This window comes from Lipophrys pholis, assembly GCF_963383615.2.
Source record: "Lipophrys pholis genome assembly, chromosome: 23".
Classification (NCBI taxonomy): Eukaryota; Metazoa; Chordata; class Actinopteri; order Blenniiformes; family Blenniidae; genus Lipophrys; species Lipophrys pholis.
Genome location: NC_137645.1, coordinates 4,637,489 through 4,655,504, shown reverse-complemented (window position 1 = coordinate 4,655,504; position 18,016 = coordinate 4,637,489). Strand labels below are relative to the sequence as shown.

The 18,016-nt window shown below is 47.3% G+C and overlaps 3 protein-coding genes across 8 annotated transcripts in view; 2 read left to right on the top strand and 1 right to left on the bottom strand.

Annotated features, from left to right (window-relative positions):
- Positions 1 to 1,651, top strand: part of LOC308127808 (bone morphogenetic protein receptor type-2-like) — a 32,303-nt gene extending 30,652 nt beyond the window's left edge. The window contains exon 13 of the mRNA XM_080493141.1: positions 1 to 1,651. Within this exon, the coding sequence (XP_080349267.1) occupies positions 1 to 242 (242 nt within the window). The 3' untranslated portion in view covers positions 243 to 1,651.
- A 2,359-nt stretch (positions 1,652 to 4,010) lies between these two features.
- Positions 4,011 to 8,446, top strand: fam117ba (family with sequence similarity 117 member Ba). Its single transcript, XM_080493342.1, has 8 exons — positions 4,011 to 4,510; positions 6,239 to 6,472; positions 6,548 to 6,631; positions 6,713 to 6,823; positions 6,911 to 7,054; positions 7,147 to 7,354; positions 7,441 to 7,561; positions 7,814 to 8,446. The coding sequence occupies exons 2-8, from the start codon at positions 6,452 to 6,454 to the stop codon at positions 8,037 to 8,039; spliced, it is 915 nt and encodes a 304-aa protein (XP_080349468.1). The 5' UTR covers positions 4,011 to 4,510; positions 6,239 to 6,451; the 3' UTR covers positions 8,040 to 8,446.
- A 1,796-nt stretch (positions 8,447 to 10,242) lies between these two features.
- ical1 (islet cell autoantigen 1-like) lies at positions 10,243 to 17,378 on the bottom strand. Of its 6 annotated transcripts, none has more exons than XM_080493336.1 (15): positions 17,274 to 17,378; positions 16,766 to 16,793; positions 16,140 to 16,314; positions 14,763 to 14,835; positions 14,560 to 14,683; positions 14,289 to 14,487; positions 14,088 to 14,213; positions 13,385 to 13,483; positions 13,197 to 13,279; positions 12,787 to 12,830; positions 12,356 to 12,400; positions 12,119 to 12,286; positions 11,642 to 11,920; positions 11,454 to 11,549; positions 10,243 to 11,356 (listed from the first exon to the last, which is right to left on the bottom strand). In XM_080493336.1, the coding sequence occupies exons 2-15, from the start codon at positions 16,771 to 16,773 to the stop codon at positions 11,244 to 11,246; spliced, it is 1,632 nt and encodes a 543-aa protein (XP_080349462.1). In that variant the 5' UTR covers positions 16,774 to 16,793; positions 17,274 to 17,378; the 3' UTR covers positions 10,243 to 11,243. The 6 variants fall into 6 exon arrangements, with proteins under 6 accessions (XP_080349462.1, XP_080349464.1, XP_080349463.1 ...); XM_080493338.1 differs by having other exon boundaries at positions 11,642 to 11,899; positions 17,274 to 17,370; XM_080493337.1 differs by having other exon boundaries at positions 12,119 to 12,268; positions 17,274 to 17,370.
- Between the last annotated feature and the right edge of the window lie 638 nt (positions 17,379 to 18,016).

The window sequence follows — 18,016 nt, the reverse complement described above, 5'->3', positions numbered from 1 at the left end:
GGGAGGGGCCAGACGGCGCCCTGGGCACGGGGGAGAAGATCAAGAAGCGCGTGAAGACGCCGTACTCCCTGAAGAAGTGGCGGCCCACCACGTGGGTCATCACGGACCCCCGGGGGCCCGAGGTCAACAACAACGGCTCGGCCCGGGGTCAGGGCCACGGCCAGAACCGGCCCAAGTCCAGCTCGGCTATCTACCTGCGGGGGGGCAGCCTGGCCAGCGAGCCCAGCGACACTCACGTGTGAACTCCCACCCCACCCTCACCCCCAACCTCTCCTTTCACCCCCATTTTCCTCTTCCTCTGACAAGACTGGAAAAAAACAAAAAGAAGAAGAAGAAAGCAGAGCGTCTCTGCTGCGAATCAGCCCGAGGAAGCTAGGGAGTGTGGTGAACTCAGCAGTGACGGTGTACAGTGACTCGCTCCCGTTGTGTCCTGCTTTAAATGGAAATCAGCTATGCAGCGTTCCCCCACCGCTTCTGTTCCCGCGTTCTTACCCTTCGCCCTCATGAGCATAGCATTGTTTGGAATGACGAGAGAGAGAAAAAGAAGAAATAAAACCACCCCCTTTTAGTTTTTTTATTTTCTACTTGCACTTTGAACCGATTCAAATCAGTGTTTCTGAGTCCTGTCGACTAAAAGTGGTCTCTAAACTTTAGACGAAGAAAAAAAATAGAGGCGGTGAGAAACAATCAACACTTGGAGCTTTTTCTTGACTCACACTTCGCTGTATCAGGCGAGCGTGTCAAAGAATAATCGGTCTTAAAGACAAGAACTACTTTCTTTTTTTTTTTTTTATTTCCTTGATTTGTATGCAATACCAATCCTTCTTTTGACTGTATCCATGTTTTTGTATCATACTTTTTAATTGTGCAATAGGATGTAGCTGTTAGTCGCTTTGTTTTTACTGCTTCCATCAGTTTTTGTTTTTTTTTATGTTATTCTCTGTTGCACTTATGAGTAGTCACAATCTTTTTTTATGTGAACAATCCCCCCACACACACACACTAATCCCCCCCCCCCCCCCCCTCCTCAAAATAGACGACAATCCTCTTGTTCTCCTTCGTCTGTGAGCTACCGAAGCCACGAGCTGGCTCCCAACTCTCCGGAATCGAACCCGCGGAGGGACCCGACTTGACCGCTGCACGCGCTGACCTCACTGTGGACTGATGGGAGTGTGTGTGTGTGTGTGTGTGTGTGTGTGTGTGTGTGTGCGAGAGAGACACTGAACGACCAGAAACACTACTAGAAAGCCCAGATTCTGCTCTTTGAACACAAAAAACAGAAGATTAAAAAAAAAACCCAACCAAACCCCCTCTGAAGCACGCTGGATATTATTTCTGCTTCTCCTCGTCTCATCCCCCAATGTGTGAACGATTGAATTGTGTGTGTGTGTGCGAGAGTGTGAGTGCACGTGTCGTGTTTCTTTCCGAGTGGTCGGGGCCTAAAAGCGCTGTACAGGCGTGCTGAAATGTCTTCGTACTCATTCTGTGTTTTCAGCGCTGCTTCAGGGCATATGAATAAAATCTCATTTATGTTTTTGTAATCTGTAATTTGTATGAGATATAAAAAAAACAAACAAAAAAAAAAACACTCATGTATGTGTATTGCATTAATATTTGCATCGTTTTTATGGAATTCTGTTTTTGCATTCAATGGACATGGCCTTCGATTCCATTGCTATGCGTCTGCTTGGTACAGTTTCTGTAAACATTTTCAAGTCAATATGGAAGAAAAAAAAAAGTCTCAATAAATGTATGAAACCATTGTTGGGTATATACATGTTAAAGGAAGTGTCTCGTTTGGTTGTCGGCTGTTTCATTATGAAAATTGTGGCAAATGTCAGGCTCAAAGGTTCCACTTTTTCCTAATATTGCAGGTTTAGCAGAAGCGTTGAGCTTGACTTTTCACTGGAGGAGGGACACCTTTACATTCTGGTGCATGATGACATGCTAACATCCGGCAGGTGTGCAAATAAAAGTGCTCTTTACCTTTTATAATCTAATATCCCACCTACTGCTGTTATCTTTTGGTTTTTGTTTGCATGCTCTTCCTGTCATGCGCTGAACGCATCATTAACCCTTTCTGGTCACTTTCCAACTTTCTCTCGTTTCAATAAAGCTTCACGGATTCAATGATGACGAATACAGAATCCATTTCTGATTTTTAAAGAAGTATGTGACCACTAATGTCACTGTATTCAGATGATGAGAGTGTAAAAGCTTGTTAAAGACATAGTGAAACATTTAAAGACTTGCACTCTAAATAAGATGTCATTTTGCAGATTTAGTCTTGCTTGAATTGTATTAATTCCTTTCACTTACCTTTATACGAGCTTTCGTCGTGGCGCAGCTGTTTTGAACCAATAAAAGGTGGCAGTTGTTTGTTTTTCTGTCTCTACAAAGTGAGAAACGGACACACGAGGGAGACATTTCGTCTCCCCGCCTTGTTTACCTCTCCTCTCCTCTGTCTGCTCCACGCGCCATAGCAACTGCAGCATCAGCGCGAGCCGTGCAGCGTCGCGGCCGACGTCACGGCGTCGGCGAGGCGGCGTCAAGGCAGCCCAGGAGCGGCGCCGGAAGTCCGTCTGCGTGCGCACAAAACAAAACGCGGTCGACGTTTATTTGCCAGAAAGGGCAGAATTTAGAAAACACGATATTGGAAGATATTGATATTAAACTGGATGTTTATGTGTCTTCAGTCAGAGCACTTGGTTGATTGATTGATGCATTTACTTTAAAGACATGAAAAAAACCCATCAAACAGCACTGTGCAGCAGTAATATTAAGTCAATCCTGGTTGTTAGTCATACATACAGACGAAGAACAGAATAAACAGTTGAGTGGAGGTAATTGAAAGGGTGTAATCAATCTTTAATGGAAATCCACTGAGAAATTGTTCGATTTCAGACCATTATTAAGATCAAAATAGTGATTTATGGTCAATTTAATGCCATTACTACTATTGGTGTAAATATTGTTCTTTAAACAGTATATTGTGGTTTTAGACCATGTGAGGTTAATGACATTAAAATGCCCGTAGATGTGTTCCTCTGTGTGTTTACCCTGTGGTGGACTGTTGACCTGTCCAGGTGAATCCTCGCCCATACTTAGCTGGGATTGGCTCCAGCGACCCGCAACCCTGAACAGGATTAAGCGGTACAGTACAACAAGTACTTTTTCTGATTGCCCTTCTTTTCATGCTTGGTCAGCTTTAGTGAGTGTAGAAATAATTAACAAAACAAACTTTTAAATGATATTCTAAGAGTTTTTCTTCCTTAAGTATATTTATCAGAAGTTACAGTTCAGACTGATGTCCAGTGAAAGGGAATGTCATTAATTATGGTTTTGTTATGTTATGCTCTTTATGTTGGTTTTGTTGACTTGGGATTTTTGTTTGTATGTTGCACATTTTCCAGGTTATTCCATAAAATGTATAGGGTAGGCATAAATAAGTGACTTTTATTTGTAGTTTAAAGTGAACAGTATTTTTTACTATTTGTACTTTCTATGTGTTGAACCAGAAATGAACCATTCCATTATTCGTTCGTTGGTTTCTGGAAACACACGATCAACAAACAGCTCAGCAGAAACATAAGCTGACAGAAGGCGACGTTGATAGTTTTTATACTTGATAACACAAAAAAATCAATAAAAAGAAGGCATGTCAAGTGAAAAAAAAGTAATATCTTATGCCAGTTTGCTTTGAAAATGTGTTATTTCTTTATAATTAAAAAATCGACACATTTTGAACAGCATTATGCAAAGCTATAAAACCAACAATTGGATATTTCTTCTTTGATAGGCATGCAATATGTTTGTATTTGTGAATAATGAGAAACACTGAGTTGGGGTGGGCTGACATTTTAGTCATTAAAACTATCAATTGGACTTCATTTATTGGGAGACTTATATGCAGATGGTGCAAGATATCGCATACAGCAATGCAGAGCTCCACTTGTATTTTGAAAGGACCAACCGGAAGTGTGTTTGTCCGTCTCCTCGAGCTTCACTCTGGTCCTCCGTCGTGTCAGCCGAGGCTAGCCCAGCATCACCGCCGTCTTCTGTCTCTCCCTCCTGGATTTTCTCTCCCTTTCTTTATTTGTTTTTTCCGGTCTTTTTCCAAACCTCCGGCAGATGCTCGGCTCTTCTCCCTCCGTTTTCTCTCCGCTGCTCTTCGATCGGACCGCTCGTCGGTAGCCGCTCCGGGCTGTCGTGTCGCATCAACCGGAGGGGGGGGGGGGGGAAGAGAAAAACATCCATCCGCGACGACTAGGAGGAGGAAGAGGAGGAGGAGGTTCGAGCCCAGCGACGCCCATTCCTCCTGTATCGCCACCGTGAAGCGGCTTTCTGCCCGGTTTCCATGTATCCGAGAGGGCTCCCCTCGCTCGCAGCCTCCCCGCGGTCGCTCTCCGCCGCCTCCGCCTTTTTCTTCTAGCCGCTGAGGCTCGAGGATCTCCGTGCTGCTGCCGCCGCGCATGCAGCGCGTGCAGCGCACCTAGACCTCCTCCCGCAGGTGAGCACGCGCCCGCACATCTCTTCTTGATGTCGTTCATCCTGCTCATGTAGATGCATGCTTGCAGACGGTAAACACAGTCCGGCCCGCGAGCAGCGTTTTCCAGGCATTACATCATGTCAGCCCGCCATGCTGAGGATGATGATGATGATGTGCATCAAGGAATTTCCAAACATCAGTTTGTGGATTTTAAACAGGCTCCTCGCTTTATCTCCTCTTCACCATAAAAACAAATGCGACAAAAAAAAACACTGATCTTATCTTCTGTGGCATGCAGGGGAAACCATCTGAATCAGCCAGATGTGTCAACAACACATTCTTCTTCAAATAGCGTTACATTTCTGTAGGATTGATCCATTTTTATCTTTGGATGATTATTATGCGAGTTGGATGTGATCGAAACATGTTTTAGTGCTTTATTCTATTTCACACATGTTTATTTTTAATAAAAAACATATTTATCTGCCATGTTTAACCCTCAAACACCCAGATTCGATGTTGATACGTCAGAAATGCTCCTATTAAAAACAGCAGCTACTTATTGTTTTGTACATTTTGTATCCTTAGGGCCCAATTTGGCCGTGATGTGGTTCAGGTGTGGCCTGCGTGCCATATGTTGCACATCCTCAAACATCAATATGCCAAAACACTCCCCCCTATAGTGAAAACAAAATGTAAAAAAGGAAAGAAAGAAAGCGAGGCAGCAGGTTTAAGCAGCACTCTGCTGATGCACGGACCTGTTTACTCGCTGCTCGGAGCTGCTGTGTATGTCAATGGAGATCAGTCGGCTCCCCGTTGCCTAGCAACAGCGATGTGCTCTGGTCAAGGCCCCCCTGCCAAATTTAGCTCCAGGACGAATCGGAGTCAGTCAATGAGTGCACGCCGCGCCACGCCGCGCTCACTTCACTCTGCAAAAACATGAGCACCGTCTCAGAAATACAAATACAGTACATGTGTTTTTCTCCTTTGTGCATCCTGCAGAGTGTGTGTGTCATTTAAAGTTAGGATTTGTATTAGGGCAAACACTCACGATTTGCTGTATTTGTATGTAAAACAAAAACGTTTTTTTACACAGAAGAATTGGAATCTATTCTGGAAATGGTCAGCACTGATCATATGCAGCAAACACTCATTTATTGCATGATTTAAACCTTTAAAGTGACATTTTGATCAAGTTTTAATGAAAAAACAACAACAATTTCTGTCTTTTAATCCAACGTACAACGCAAAAATGTGATGAATTAACACCACAAATCTACTTGTTGAGTTGATATTATCTATAGAGTTGAATTTATTGTTGTTTTTTTCCTTTTCTAATTTCGTTGAGTAGACCACAAAATGAATTATTCTTTGCCGTTTTACTCATCATGAGAGAGCCAATGCTGTCATCAGAGGGTATAGCCAGGCTTTATTTAGGGTGATATTTTCAAGAAAATACAGCATTGAGCCTCGCCGCCATGTTGGATGGGTCTCTAGTGCAAAACATGCTGCAGAATCGGGGTCAGTCGGGCAGAAACTACCTGCATCCCCCCCCTTTAAGCTGTATTAATGTCATTAAGCAAAGGGTTGTGTGAGTCTTAGCCGGGGGGGGGGGACATCCGCTCCCCCGTCACGGGACGAATTAGCATCAATCTGCTGAGACAGACAGAGCAGGGGGGGATTATCCTGTGGGCCAGCTGTGTGCCTGTTGATTTGTTGATGTGTTTACCACCCGCTTCTCTTCCTCAGACCGCACCCGTGGCCTTAAAGTCACACCCCTCACTGCGGTGGCCGCCCCCGCCCCTACCCGGCCCCCCCTCTCTACGAGCGCTCTGCGTCCTCATTCTCCTCTCGGGCTCCCGCCATCGCGTCCAGCTGTGGCCCCTACAGGGCGCGGTCGCTGGCGCTCACCTGACAGGTCCCTGGCCTCAGGACGACAGCCAGCAGCAACACGTTCCCTACATGAGGGACAAAGCGACGCAGGTGAGCGCCGCCCGGAGCACGACGACAGAGGATTCCCTTGAATGTGAGCTTTTACCCTCTGTGCCTGTGTTTCAGACCCCCAGGGCCTGGGCAGATGAGAGGAGGAGGGGCTCTCACAAACGCTCGGCCTCCTGCGGGAGCACCGACCAGCTCAAGGAGGTCCGTGTCCAGCCTGTGATGGATTTAGACGCTCCTTCCTCTCGTCCCTGCTCACGTTTGGTATCTGTGAAATCTCCCCAGATTGCCAAATTGCGTCAGCAGCTCCAGCGCAGCAAACGCAGCAGCCGCCATCGGAGGGACAAAGAGCGCAAGTCCCCCTTCAATGGCAGCCACACCATCATCCAGTCGCAGGTGAGGGTGAAGTGTGACACGGAGCCTCGCGCCTCCGCCACCGGGAGCGCATGCAGACACACTTTTAACTTGTCTGGCTTCTTGCAGTCGCCGATGCCCAAGACCATTCTGATTCCCATCCCGATATCCAAGTCCTCGGCTCCTCGCTTCCGCAACAGCGTGGAGGGCCTCAATCAGGAGATCGAACGCATCATTATCCGAGACACCCCCGAGAAGGAGGAGACCATTGTCGTGAGTTGACATCACTTCCTTATATGGTCATCTGATCCGGTGTCAAATTACAATGGCTCAATGGGAACCACTGTGTTGTTGGTGTGCGACAGCCACAGGATGTCCCCGATGGGCACCGCGCCCCCCCGCCGGTCCCCCCACAGCGCAGCAGCAGCACCCGCAGCATCGACACGCAGACTCCCTCGGGGGGCGGCCTGAGCAGTAACCATAGCAACTGCAGCAGCCGCCCCGACTCCATCTCGCCCTCCTACCTCACCGTCCTCAACGACACGGGCGGAGGCAGCCCCTACGAGGACAAAGGTGACCAGCGAACACACACACACACACAGCAGGAAGTTGTGTATCCAAGTATTTTGTGGTACTGACCCCCCCCCTTCCCCCCACAGAGCTGGGCCCCTGCTCCCCGCTGCCCAAGTACGCTGCCTCTCCCCGACCCAACAACAGCTACATGTTCAAGAGGGAACCTCCGGAGGGCTGCGAGAAGGTCAAAGTGTCCGAGGAGACCTTGTGAGTCCAAACAGGTTTCGTCTGGTCGGGTTAGATCGAAAATAGTTGGTGAAATAGAAATTAGAAAATGATAAAAACAACTCACCAGTGAAGCAACTTGGCTTGACTTCCTGTTTCACTTCCTCTGTGGATTAAAACACTGACACCTGGTGGTCAAAGAGGAGGATTGTTTACATTTCGCTTTCAATGTTTGAGGATAAACTACAATTTAAATGCTTCGGTAAATCATGGTCTCTGTCCTCCTGTTTCCAGGCCCAAACCGCTGCAGGAGATCCCCCCCTTCCTGTGTCCCGACCGCAACAAAGTCAACTTCATCCCCAACAGCGGCTCTGCCTTCTGCCTGGTCAGCATCCTCAAGCCCTTACTGCCCGCCCCGGACCTCAGCTTCCGCCCCGGGGTGGGTCTCCGAAGCCTGTCCCCGTCCCTGGTGCCTCTGTCCACCCAGCCCTGCCTCCTGGAGGAGCCGGAGAGCTTCTGACGGCCTTTAAAAGTCAACACCACCACCACCACCACCACCCCCCCGTCCGTCCGACAGAATCAGAAAACATTTTGATGAAACAAAATCTTCTCCCAAAAAAAACAAAACAAAAGAAAAAGAAGAAAAAAAAGTAAGAAATGCCTTCAGCATGCCAGCTCAGCTCTCTCTGATGTCTTTATCTTGTTGAAAAAGCGCTTCCCACTGCCTCTCCTCCTCAGACGACTGCAGCGTGAACATTTCATCGCTTACCTTCAGTGCTGTTTTTTTTTTTTTTGAGAGGTAAAAGGGTGAAGGACAGACTTTTTATTTTTCATCGTATTATACCATGGCGCCTTTCCACGGACATATCTCTTTTTTCTATCTTATACTTGTTTCTCTTGATATATAAAATATGCCTTCCATTGTTTAAAAACTAAAAAAAAAAAAAAAAAAAAAAAAAAAGGGCCGCTGGTTTCCAAAGCGACCACGAGAGTGACCACGGAGGCTAACTTTTGGTGCTGCCAGATTTATCGTAGCAAAACTTGAAGGGTTGTGAAAAGGAAAAGTCAAAATTGTGCCTGATACTCGAGACCGATTCGTTTCCCCAAACCGTCACGGTGCTCTGACCTGGTTGATCTTTGCACTGTGGCGGCCATAGATACACACAGCAAGGCCAAAACTACAAGAGAGGAGGTGCACGAGCCCAAACATCAATTTTGTACTTTTTTCTTCTTTTTTTTTTTTTAAAGCCCAAATCTGAGTGAAGCGTGAGGAGCTGGCCGGTGTGTATCTATGGGAAACGCAGGCCAGGGCTATGATGTGTGCAGCGTGTTCCACCCGTGTCTGCGTGCCCCTCCTTCCTAAAGCGCCAGCCTTTGCTCACAGCATCCCTACTTATGTTTCCTTCACTGCACCGCCCTCGCCGTCACCCTCAACACTGATTTTCCTCCCGTCTTGCTCGGCTTGTATTGTTAAACTGTGTCCTGAAGGGGGCGCCCTCACTGGATGGGGCCAAACCTTCAGGCTTGCAGGGCCCTGAGCATGGAGAGACTGGTGAACCAACAGCTGACAGAGCAGATACCCCCATGGTGCAAACAAACTAGACGTGGCCCCCTACTGGTGAGCCAGAATATAAAGTTACTCTAGCTTCTGATTAGTGGTGCTCCATAGCGCCAAAAAAAACAATTAGGATGAATGTGGTTTCACAAAAGAATCCCTCATAATGCGCCAAGAAGTCCTATATAGGTACAACTGTGTTGACGTGAACTGAAATAATGCAAATAATCATAGTTAGTCCCCCATAGTTCCAAATGTCCCTGCTTGGAGCACAAGGACAATCACGTTGACGTGAACTTTCCATCGCAGACAACAATCAACAAATGCTTTATGGCGCACCTCGCAGTCCCCCCATAGTGTCTGCAGCTGGAGGATGACCTTCCTCTCCCGGCCCAGCGCTCTTCCTCCTGTGTTCCCGTGTACGTCATCACTACTCGACTGTGCCTGCTTACGGTGGAACAGGAATGTACTGGATCTGTAAATACTTCAAGGCACACAGTGTTTGTATAATCGACTGACAAAGATATGTATCCGAATGAGTCAACATGTGTAACATATGACCCCCCCCCCCCCCCCCCTTTTCTCTGTCCCTCTTCTTCCTCCTCCGCTGACTACTGTGAATTACTACACGTCTCATTATTGTGAATAATAATGTATTTATTTATCGGACAGGAGAGTAACCGCGGGGTCTTCAGAGAATTTTCCAGAATAGATTACATGGTTCCATCTCAGGTTGTAGCGAATAGAAGAGAAAAGATTTACCGACTTCTCGCTGCGATCCATGTAGCCCCACACAGCGCAGATCCATCCGCAGGGATCCAGACCTGTAGCAGAGTACAAGTAGAAGTCATTCGTTCCGTCACCCGATGACAGATGGATATGTAACACAAACCGTCTCAAATCTACTTGCTGAAAAACAATCACACCAACAGCTACGAGGTGTTTCGTTTAGGTTTTTTTTTGGACTGTCTGTTTACAAAAAACAAAAAGGAAAAAAAAAAAAAAAAAAAGCAAGATTCATACATGTGGAGGTCCTTTTCAAAGTGGATAAAGAGCATTTTGGAAGGAGACTAACTATTGGTAACAGAACTGCCAAGTTTTCATCTGTGAACCCCCCCGGAGTGAAATAAAAAGGCATAGTTGAATTAAACCAAGCGTTGTGTCGTGGTTGACTTAAGAAATACATTCTTTTATTATTGGATGTGTGGAAATCAAGAGCAGACAGAAACAAACAATGAAGACGCTTGTGTCCAGAGTGTTTTCTTTTTGGGGTTTTTAACTCCCATGATGCATCACGATGAAAAGCTGAAACGAGCCGCTCGATAAGTAGTGATGTAAAGAAAAGAAAACTTTTTTCCAAGGTCTAACGAGAGGCACACAAATATAACTGAGCGTTTGGTTTAACACATCCAACCGCGCTGCCTTTTCCCCTCAGAAGCCAGCAGATCCAGTGGAAACATCCAGAAAATGCTCCATACCCAAGACACCGCAGAGCTAAAAATAGTGGTTTTTACAGTCTTACTTCATAGTGTTACTCTTATCTTTACAGTATACTGCACAAAAGAATAATAAAAAAACAGCTCTCCTTGCAGACAGTGGTTGTGATAGTTTTTGGAAATAAATACATTTTGCATCTATAAACACACCCAAAACAATAAAACGTTTCCCACAAAATAAATAAACCTTGGATGTGTGACGGTGAGATCTGGAGAAGTCGTGGCTTTATATATATCCTTCATTCAACATGTAGCAATCGTGAGCCGTTTTGAACATCCAGAAGCAGTAAATAGAGCTCCGCCCGACCGGTGTGCACACCGCAAACAACACAAACGCAGAAAAACCACAAAGAAAAAAAAAAAAACACACAAAGTCAGCCCCCCCTCCCGGAAAACCCAACAAGGAGGAATCACACAGCAGACGAGCTTCATCGGGTGCAGAAGTCTGTGGCTTCAACAGTCTTTTAGAGAAGAGGAGCTGCTTCCAGGTGGAGCTGCTGTGTCTCTGCAGCGCTTTCTCCTGATTAGAGTGTGTGTGTGAGTGCACAGCCTGTGTGTGTTTCACAGTTTGTTTACTTGGTCGATGACGTTAGAAGTTGCACTGATCGTGATGCTTCTCGAGCAAACATACACACACACACACCTACACACACAGACACAAACACACAGAACTTCAGGCGTTGAGAAGCTCGTCTGCGGAGCGACCTATGGCGTCCGGGTTGGAGAGGGGGTCCAGGTCTGCAAACAGGTTGAACCAGGCCGACATGTCTTTGGAGCCTCCTGGAGCTACACACACACAAACACACACACACACACACACACACACAGTATCATCAGTACTTTGTGGGAGTCACAGTGTTAAAACAAAGAAACCAGAGCTCACCGTTAGCCGCTGAGCTCTGAGCCGGCTGCGCTGACTGCTTGGGCCCGGGAGGAGGCTGCATAGGTGGAGCCTGGAACATTGGCGGCGTCGCCCAGCCTGGAAGTCAAAATAAGGAGGAGGAGAACGTGAGTGACGGGTCAGTGACCTGCAGTGAGCTTGACTGTCCAGCAGGGGGCAGGGCGGCAGACCTGTGGAGCTCAGACTGTGATCCAGCAGCTGGGAGGGCAGGAAACCGGTGGGGCTGGGGGGGTTGGAGGGGGGCCGTGCTGCTGCTGATGGTGGTGGCGCCCCGCTGCTGGTTGGGGAGACGGCGGGCTGCGAATCGAACATCCCGAAAGCGTCCTGCCACTCTCTGCTGAACTCGTCACTGGATCCTGGACCCGAGCTCAGCAAGTCTTTGAGGAACGCCATGTCGCTGTGCTCGCCCTCCTCGTCCTCTGGTCTCACTGCAGGACAGGACAGACCACCTTGGAGGAGGCAGACCAGAGCTGAGTGGCAGTTTACACAAGAGCAGCACGCAGAGATAAAGATAAAGGTGAAGCTTGATCATGAGTTGTTAAAGTAGCAGCAGATACAGAAGAGAAGGAGCCTCCAGAACCCTGAAAGTGCAGGAAACGGGAAAGTCTGAGGGGAAGAGAATGTTTGTGACAGCCAGCCCAGGTTACCGGTGACGGGCTGTGGCGAGCGGCTGCTCTGAAGGCTTCCAGTCTGTGGGGGGGGAGGCAGGAGCGAGGGTGGGGGCTGTGGCTCATCGCAGGCCATGAGCAGCAGGTCGTCGTCAGAGCCCCCCGATAGCCCCCTGAGGTCGGTCAGAGCTGGAGGACGGGGGGCAGCTGGGATCAGAGGGTCACAACTGGAGGCAACACACACACACACACTTCCAAACACACACGCACACTCACCAGCGTCATTGGTGAGGCTCTGCCCATCACTGCTGAGGGGGGGGTCTGCAATGCCACAATTCCATAAAAGGTTGAGACCAAAGTAGAAAATGTCATTTAAAAGAAATTAAAACTTTGTTTAAACCTTTTGGTAAAACTGTCAAAAGTGTTTATTTAAACGAGTTGAAAATGTTAACATTTAATACACTTTTTATGAAATAAAACTGTTTATTTCAGGGTTTTTTTGTTTCTTTCCATTCGTTTGGATTGTATTTCAGCTCTTCCACTGACTCCTAATAAACACAATATAATCAGTTTAATGTGCTTTACAACAAACTGTTGGATGTTTTCAGTGTTTTCATTCAGTCGGCAGAGAAATGAGTCGCCTCATAGCAACAGCATGGATCACCAGTGTGGCTGCTGTGTTGCAGCCTCCAGGGGGCAGCACATACCTGCATCACTTCCTGATGGCTTGTCGTCATCCAAGGACACCAGACTGAGGGAGGAGAGGAAGAAGAGAGGGGGGAATAAAATGAAAACGTGCGGAAACTGGCTGCTGAGACCCGGTGTGTCTATTCATAGCGATGCAGTCGCCTCTATTAGGTTTGAATCTGCAGCACTGCTGAACTACGACGGCACTGCGGTCTGCATACTCACTCATGAGTGAACATGGGCACGACACTGGCTTCGTGCTTAATCGAGATGTAGCTGAGGTGGTGGTGTGAAATGGAAAAAGGCAGAGAGGAGGTGAAAACAGAGGCAGAGTGTGTGTGTGTGTGTGTGTGTGTGTGTGTGTGTGTGTGTGTGTGTGTGTGTGTGTGTGTGTGTGTGTGTGTGTGTGTGTGTGTGTGTTTTGTCTCACTTGTCTGTGTTGCTCAACAGATCTTTCTCCTCCTCCTCTCGTTCCTGGGAGTCTGATATGAGCTCCAGAGGGTCTCGCAGGTCCTGCAGAAGGGAGAGAGTGTGTTTGAGCAGCCATCACACACTGTGTGTGTGTGTGTGTGTGTGTGTGTGTGTGTGTGTGTGTGTGTGTGTGTGTGCGTGACCCACCTTGAGCGTGGTGAACTGATACGGGACGTGTCCTTGGAAAGCCTCGTGGATGCCCGACATGGCGTGAGCCGTTTTCTCCCAGAACTGAAGCAGGGTGGTCTGATGGGACAAATTCACACAGAAAGGCTTTTCAAATTAACCTATACAGACGACTCTTGATGCTTTTTGCCAGAAAACTATCAATCTTACAAATATTTTTGCATTTATTGAATATAATCTAAAATATTTCAAACCTTGTCAGAAAAATATAAAATGTTACTTTCCTGCGGTATATTTTAGAACCACTGGCTTTATACAGAAACTATTTTTTAATGTCTATAATAATCCAGATTGTTCTGGGTGCTGCCGCCTGACAATATCATGTTAATTGAAAGAAAATTGTCTAAAGATTACAGTTTTTCCCAGATTAGATGAATTTTCTTGCACTTATCATGAAATGTGTTGATGTTATTAAGAGAAATGTCAAGCAGAGTTTTGCTTTTAGCTTGTAAGTCCTGAAAATTAGAAGTAAAGCAGCTTAAAATACCAAAGCAGCTTAAAATACCAAACTATTTTAATTCATCAGACATTTTCTTGATTTTTCTTGGCCAGATGTAGGTCCTGAGTAGAAGTAACTACTAACTGACAGAAATAAGCAGTTTTGAGCCCATTTTTGGTAGTTTGTTTGTTGAACCAGAGGCCTGTTAGTTGTTGAGCCGTGTACCTGGTAGGTGCAGAGCGAGTGTGACAGCATGTTGCAGCGGCTCGCTCCCAGCATGTCCACCTTCTGACACACGTCGTTCTTCAGCTTCTCGAACTGGCTCTTTGTTTCTCTGACCTGAGCCTGGACCTGGTCGCGGAGAAACACACACGTCAAAACCCACGTACACACACACACCAAAGAGAGAAGGGAGGCTGGTCGTGCCTTGCGGAACTTCTCCAGCTGTTTGTAGGTGTCTGGGTCCAGCTCCTGGGACACGTCCTTCATCCAGAGCAGAGCTCCCCGGTACTCGGTGCGGGCCTTCTCCATGCGGCCCACCGTCAGCAGCGTGTCAGCGATGGCGCGCCGCCGGAACGTCTCCACCTCTTGGTGCAGGCGCTGCAGCGGCGGGCACAGCGCCATCCTGGAAACAAGCCAACACGCCTCAGCACCCTGCCTCCCCCCAGCCGCCTCCTGCTGCCGTGTGGCCGCTCACCTCTGCTTGGCCGAGGCGCACAGGGCCTTGCTGGTGGCGTCCATCATGTTGCCGGCCTTGGTGCGGTCGTGCTCTCCCTGGAAGCGCAGGAACAGGCCCAGCTCGTTCTCCTCCTGGGACAACCCTGAGGGGGAAATCTCACAGGGTTCATTCCTGCACATGGCAGCGTGGCGGCACAAAGGTTTGAGACGCGTCAGACTCACGTGTGATCCTGTGCTGGTACTTCTCGATCACCTTCAGCAGCTCCGTGCAGGTGAACTGAACAGAGCGGAAGAACTGTGGACACAAACGATTCATATCAGAACACCGAACCGCTCACACTTGTTCTACTGCGGCTTCGCAGCATGACGACAGCGTCCCTTCCTCCTGTCTGCAGCAGACGCGACTACATGATGAGCATGTGTCATAGCAACAGTTTCATCTTCACTTTTAAAACCAGCTGGTGGACGGAGAACAGGACAGCATGGCTCAGTAGGGCTATCAGAACTATCTGCATGACAATAATATTCCTCCCAGATGGTCAGAGTGTTTATCACAGAGATCTAGACCAATAAGCCAGAGTGGTTCTCTTCCCCCTGCAGCAGAGCGATCAGTGTATACAGCAGTAGAGCACTGGAAAGAGAAGGCAGGCTCAGAGAGACAAAAGCAGATGTGCTTGTGCGATTACATGTGGTCAGAGACATTTAGAAATGCATGTGTCTCACTAAAACTTTCTTCTTATGTGTCAAAAACCTGCTCTTGCTGCATGTAGATCCGGTCCTCACTACCTCTTTGTGAGGTTAAACAACTGAAATGAAAGTGTAACCAGCAGCTCAAGTGACGAACAAGTGTGCGATTGTCCTCGTGCACCATGTCAGACTGAAGAGTGTACCTGCAAGCAGGGCGGCCGCACCGTGACAAGCTCGTAGTTGCTCATTAACTGTATGACAAACAGCCGGAGCGGGAACAAACACCTGACGGCGTAAAACATCTCCGGTGCTGCTGTACAGCGAGCGACACACGCTGAGTCACAGTGTGTGTTCTCGTGCTCGGGATGAGTCACAGCAGCTCCACAGGCAAAGAGACGCTTTTATACAAACAGACATTTAGACATTACAGTGACGGGTTTTACATAAAAATCAGGTCAGAAGAAAAGATGTGTTTTTTTTTTAACTGCTTCCCACAGTGATCGGATGAAGAGTGAATCTTTATTATTCTCATCACCATTGTCTGAATCTCGGGACAAAGCAGTTAGGACCCCAGAAGAGGTCCGATTTTGTTCCGGCGCAAAAAAAAACCTCGCAGTGGATTGAGCTCAGTCTCACAGGAGACTTCCTGTCACAGCTAAACACCAGCCGAGGCACAGCCGGTCCCCACCGTCCACTCTCATCTCCATTAGAGAGAAAAGCTCTTCTTCCCCCAAACAATGGGCACCTTGTGAGGCTTGGACATTCCCTCTTTTTTCAATCTGCTGCTGCCAAACACAGCCCAACTCCAAAGTGTAGTTCTCTAAGTGTAAAGGTGAAAACGTTCCATTTGTATGACCCAACAAATCAGCAGGAAAAGAAACTAGTGAACCAGGATGAAAACATATCTCCCACCTCCAGCTTGGCGTCCAGGTCGGCGTCCGACGCCACCACGTACTCGTCCTCCTTCTTGCCCGTGGCTTTGATGAGCACCTGCTTGGTCTTCCAGAACTTCTTCTGCATGCGGGCCATCACCGAGCTGTCCTCGCCCAGCATGGCCCGGCCACTGCTCAGCATCTCCTCTGTAAACCTGCAGCCCCGGGGAGGAAGGTCAACGCCTCTATTAATACACAGTACTTATCTGGGAAGTCACACAAAAAGAGGCAAGTACATCTTATCTTTTTCCTGTTGGTTTTCAGTAGTTTTCCCACCACACACCCACTACGAGATGCTTCATCATACTATATGTTCATTTCTTTCACACATCCTCTCCCACCCCTTGGCATAGACTTGTGTTATAACGCTGATATAAGTTGCAAGCTGCACAATTTAAACAGAAAGCCTCGAATTGACTGTTTCTGGAGGAACTGGACTTTTCCCAGGGTCCATCATGATGCAGTGGTTTAGAGAGAGCATCTTGAGTGTATGACTAGAGCTAAACATTAAAAGATTTTAGTGTAGGGTTACCTACAAGGATGCAAGTGTGTGTGATGATGGTTCTCTCATTCATAATGTTCAGAGCAGAAGATGTATAGACATACCTGTCCATCACTGGAGATCAGCCTTTCTCTGTCAGAAAAGAAAAGCAAATTTAACAGAAACCCGTGGGTTGCCGGAGTGGATGTGATCATAATAAAGTGCTCTGTTGTTGTTTGGTGTAATCTGGGTGATCTGAAGTACAGTGCTAAAGGCTAACGCAGCTAATCTCACCTGCCCCCCCCCCCCCCCTTCCCTCCCCCCCCTCCCCCCTCCAGCAACCAGCTGGCTGCACAAACAGGTGTTCAGTTACAGCAAAGCCTGTCTTTCTCACCCTTAGATCGGGGGGTACCGTGTCGGACTGACACGTTTTAACACCGGGAGGGGGGAGGGTGATTTCAGGAGGAGGTAAATAAAGGAGGAATGTGGAGGAAGTCGGGAAAAGCAGCCGTTGTGCGTTAGCAGCTGTGCAGCTGCTAGCAGGTGTCGCTGCTAACACAACGAAGCGACCAAACCTTCTTTTTTCTTCAAATTCTATAACGTGATATTTCAAAAAAGAAATGTGGGTCGTACCGGTGTGTCGCTGTACGTTTCTTCTCGCAGTCAGTAGCATCGAGGCTCGCCTAGGCTCCTCTCCAGACAGACATCTTCATCTGACTCACTGAAACAGGATATGCTGCTGAGCGGCGGCGAGTCGGACACCAGGGGGCGCTGCGGCGGCGAACGGCCGCACAAAGATCATCCATCAGGAAGACGCCACACTGCAATACAAATCTGCGCCGTCCTCTGAGTGTAACACAATTGAAACTAAAAACGAACTAAAATCTTAAAAAAATAAAAATAAAAATCAATGAAATAATATATTCGGTGCCTTTCCCGTGCAAAAGAAGCAGATGCTTTGGTTTTACGACATATAAATCGAGGGTATAAGGTAAACGTATAGAGTGAGTGCTCTTTATTCATACGAGATCTTTGGACAAACAGGTTAGAGGAGGAAAAAGTTGACTTGTAGATAAGATTATCTTTTTTCCGTCAGAGAAACACCAGGAAATAAAGATTGCACTTAAGTAATAGTATATATAGATTGCCTTTCTTGTAACTATGTCTTTCCTAAACTTTTGTGATTTATTTTGAAAGTAGTGGAAATAAACACTACACCATGACATGTAGGTAGTCTAAGTATTGAGAAATCTGATGGAAAATCACACAAATGTCACTATTTATGGCTTGGAAAGTCCTTTAAATTGGATCAATTTTCCACCAGATATCTGAAAAACATGGTGCACTCTTGTCACATCATTTCTATCTTTGATTAG

Excerpts from the sequence above, each read along its gene's own strand:
- fam117ba (XM_080493342.1), top strand. The coding sequence starts at position 6,452 with ATGAGGGACAAAGCGACGCAG. Across the intron at positions 7,055-7,146 it reads AGAAGGAGGAGACCATTGTC|CCACAGGATGTCCCCGATGG; the intron begins GTGAGTTGACAT and ends GGTGTGCGACAG. Across the intron at positions 7,355-7,440 it reads CAGCCCCTACGAGGACAAAG|AGCTGGGCCCCTGCTCCCCG; the intron begins GTGACCAGCGAA and ends TTCCCCCCACAG.
- ical1 (XM_080493336.1), bottom strand. Across the intron at positions 13,280-13,384 it reads ATCAGTTCACCACGCTCAAG|GACCTGCGAGACCCTCTGGA; the intron begins GTGGGTCACGCA and ends TCCCTTCTGCAG. Across the intron at positions 11,921-12,118 it reads CTCGCCACAGCCCGTCACCG|GTGGTCTGTCCTGTCCTGCA; the intron begins GTAACCTGGGCT and ends GCCTCCTCCAAG.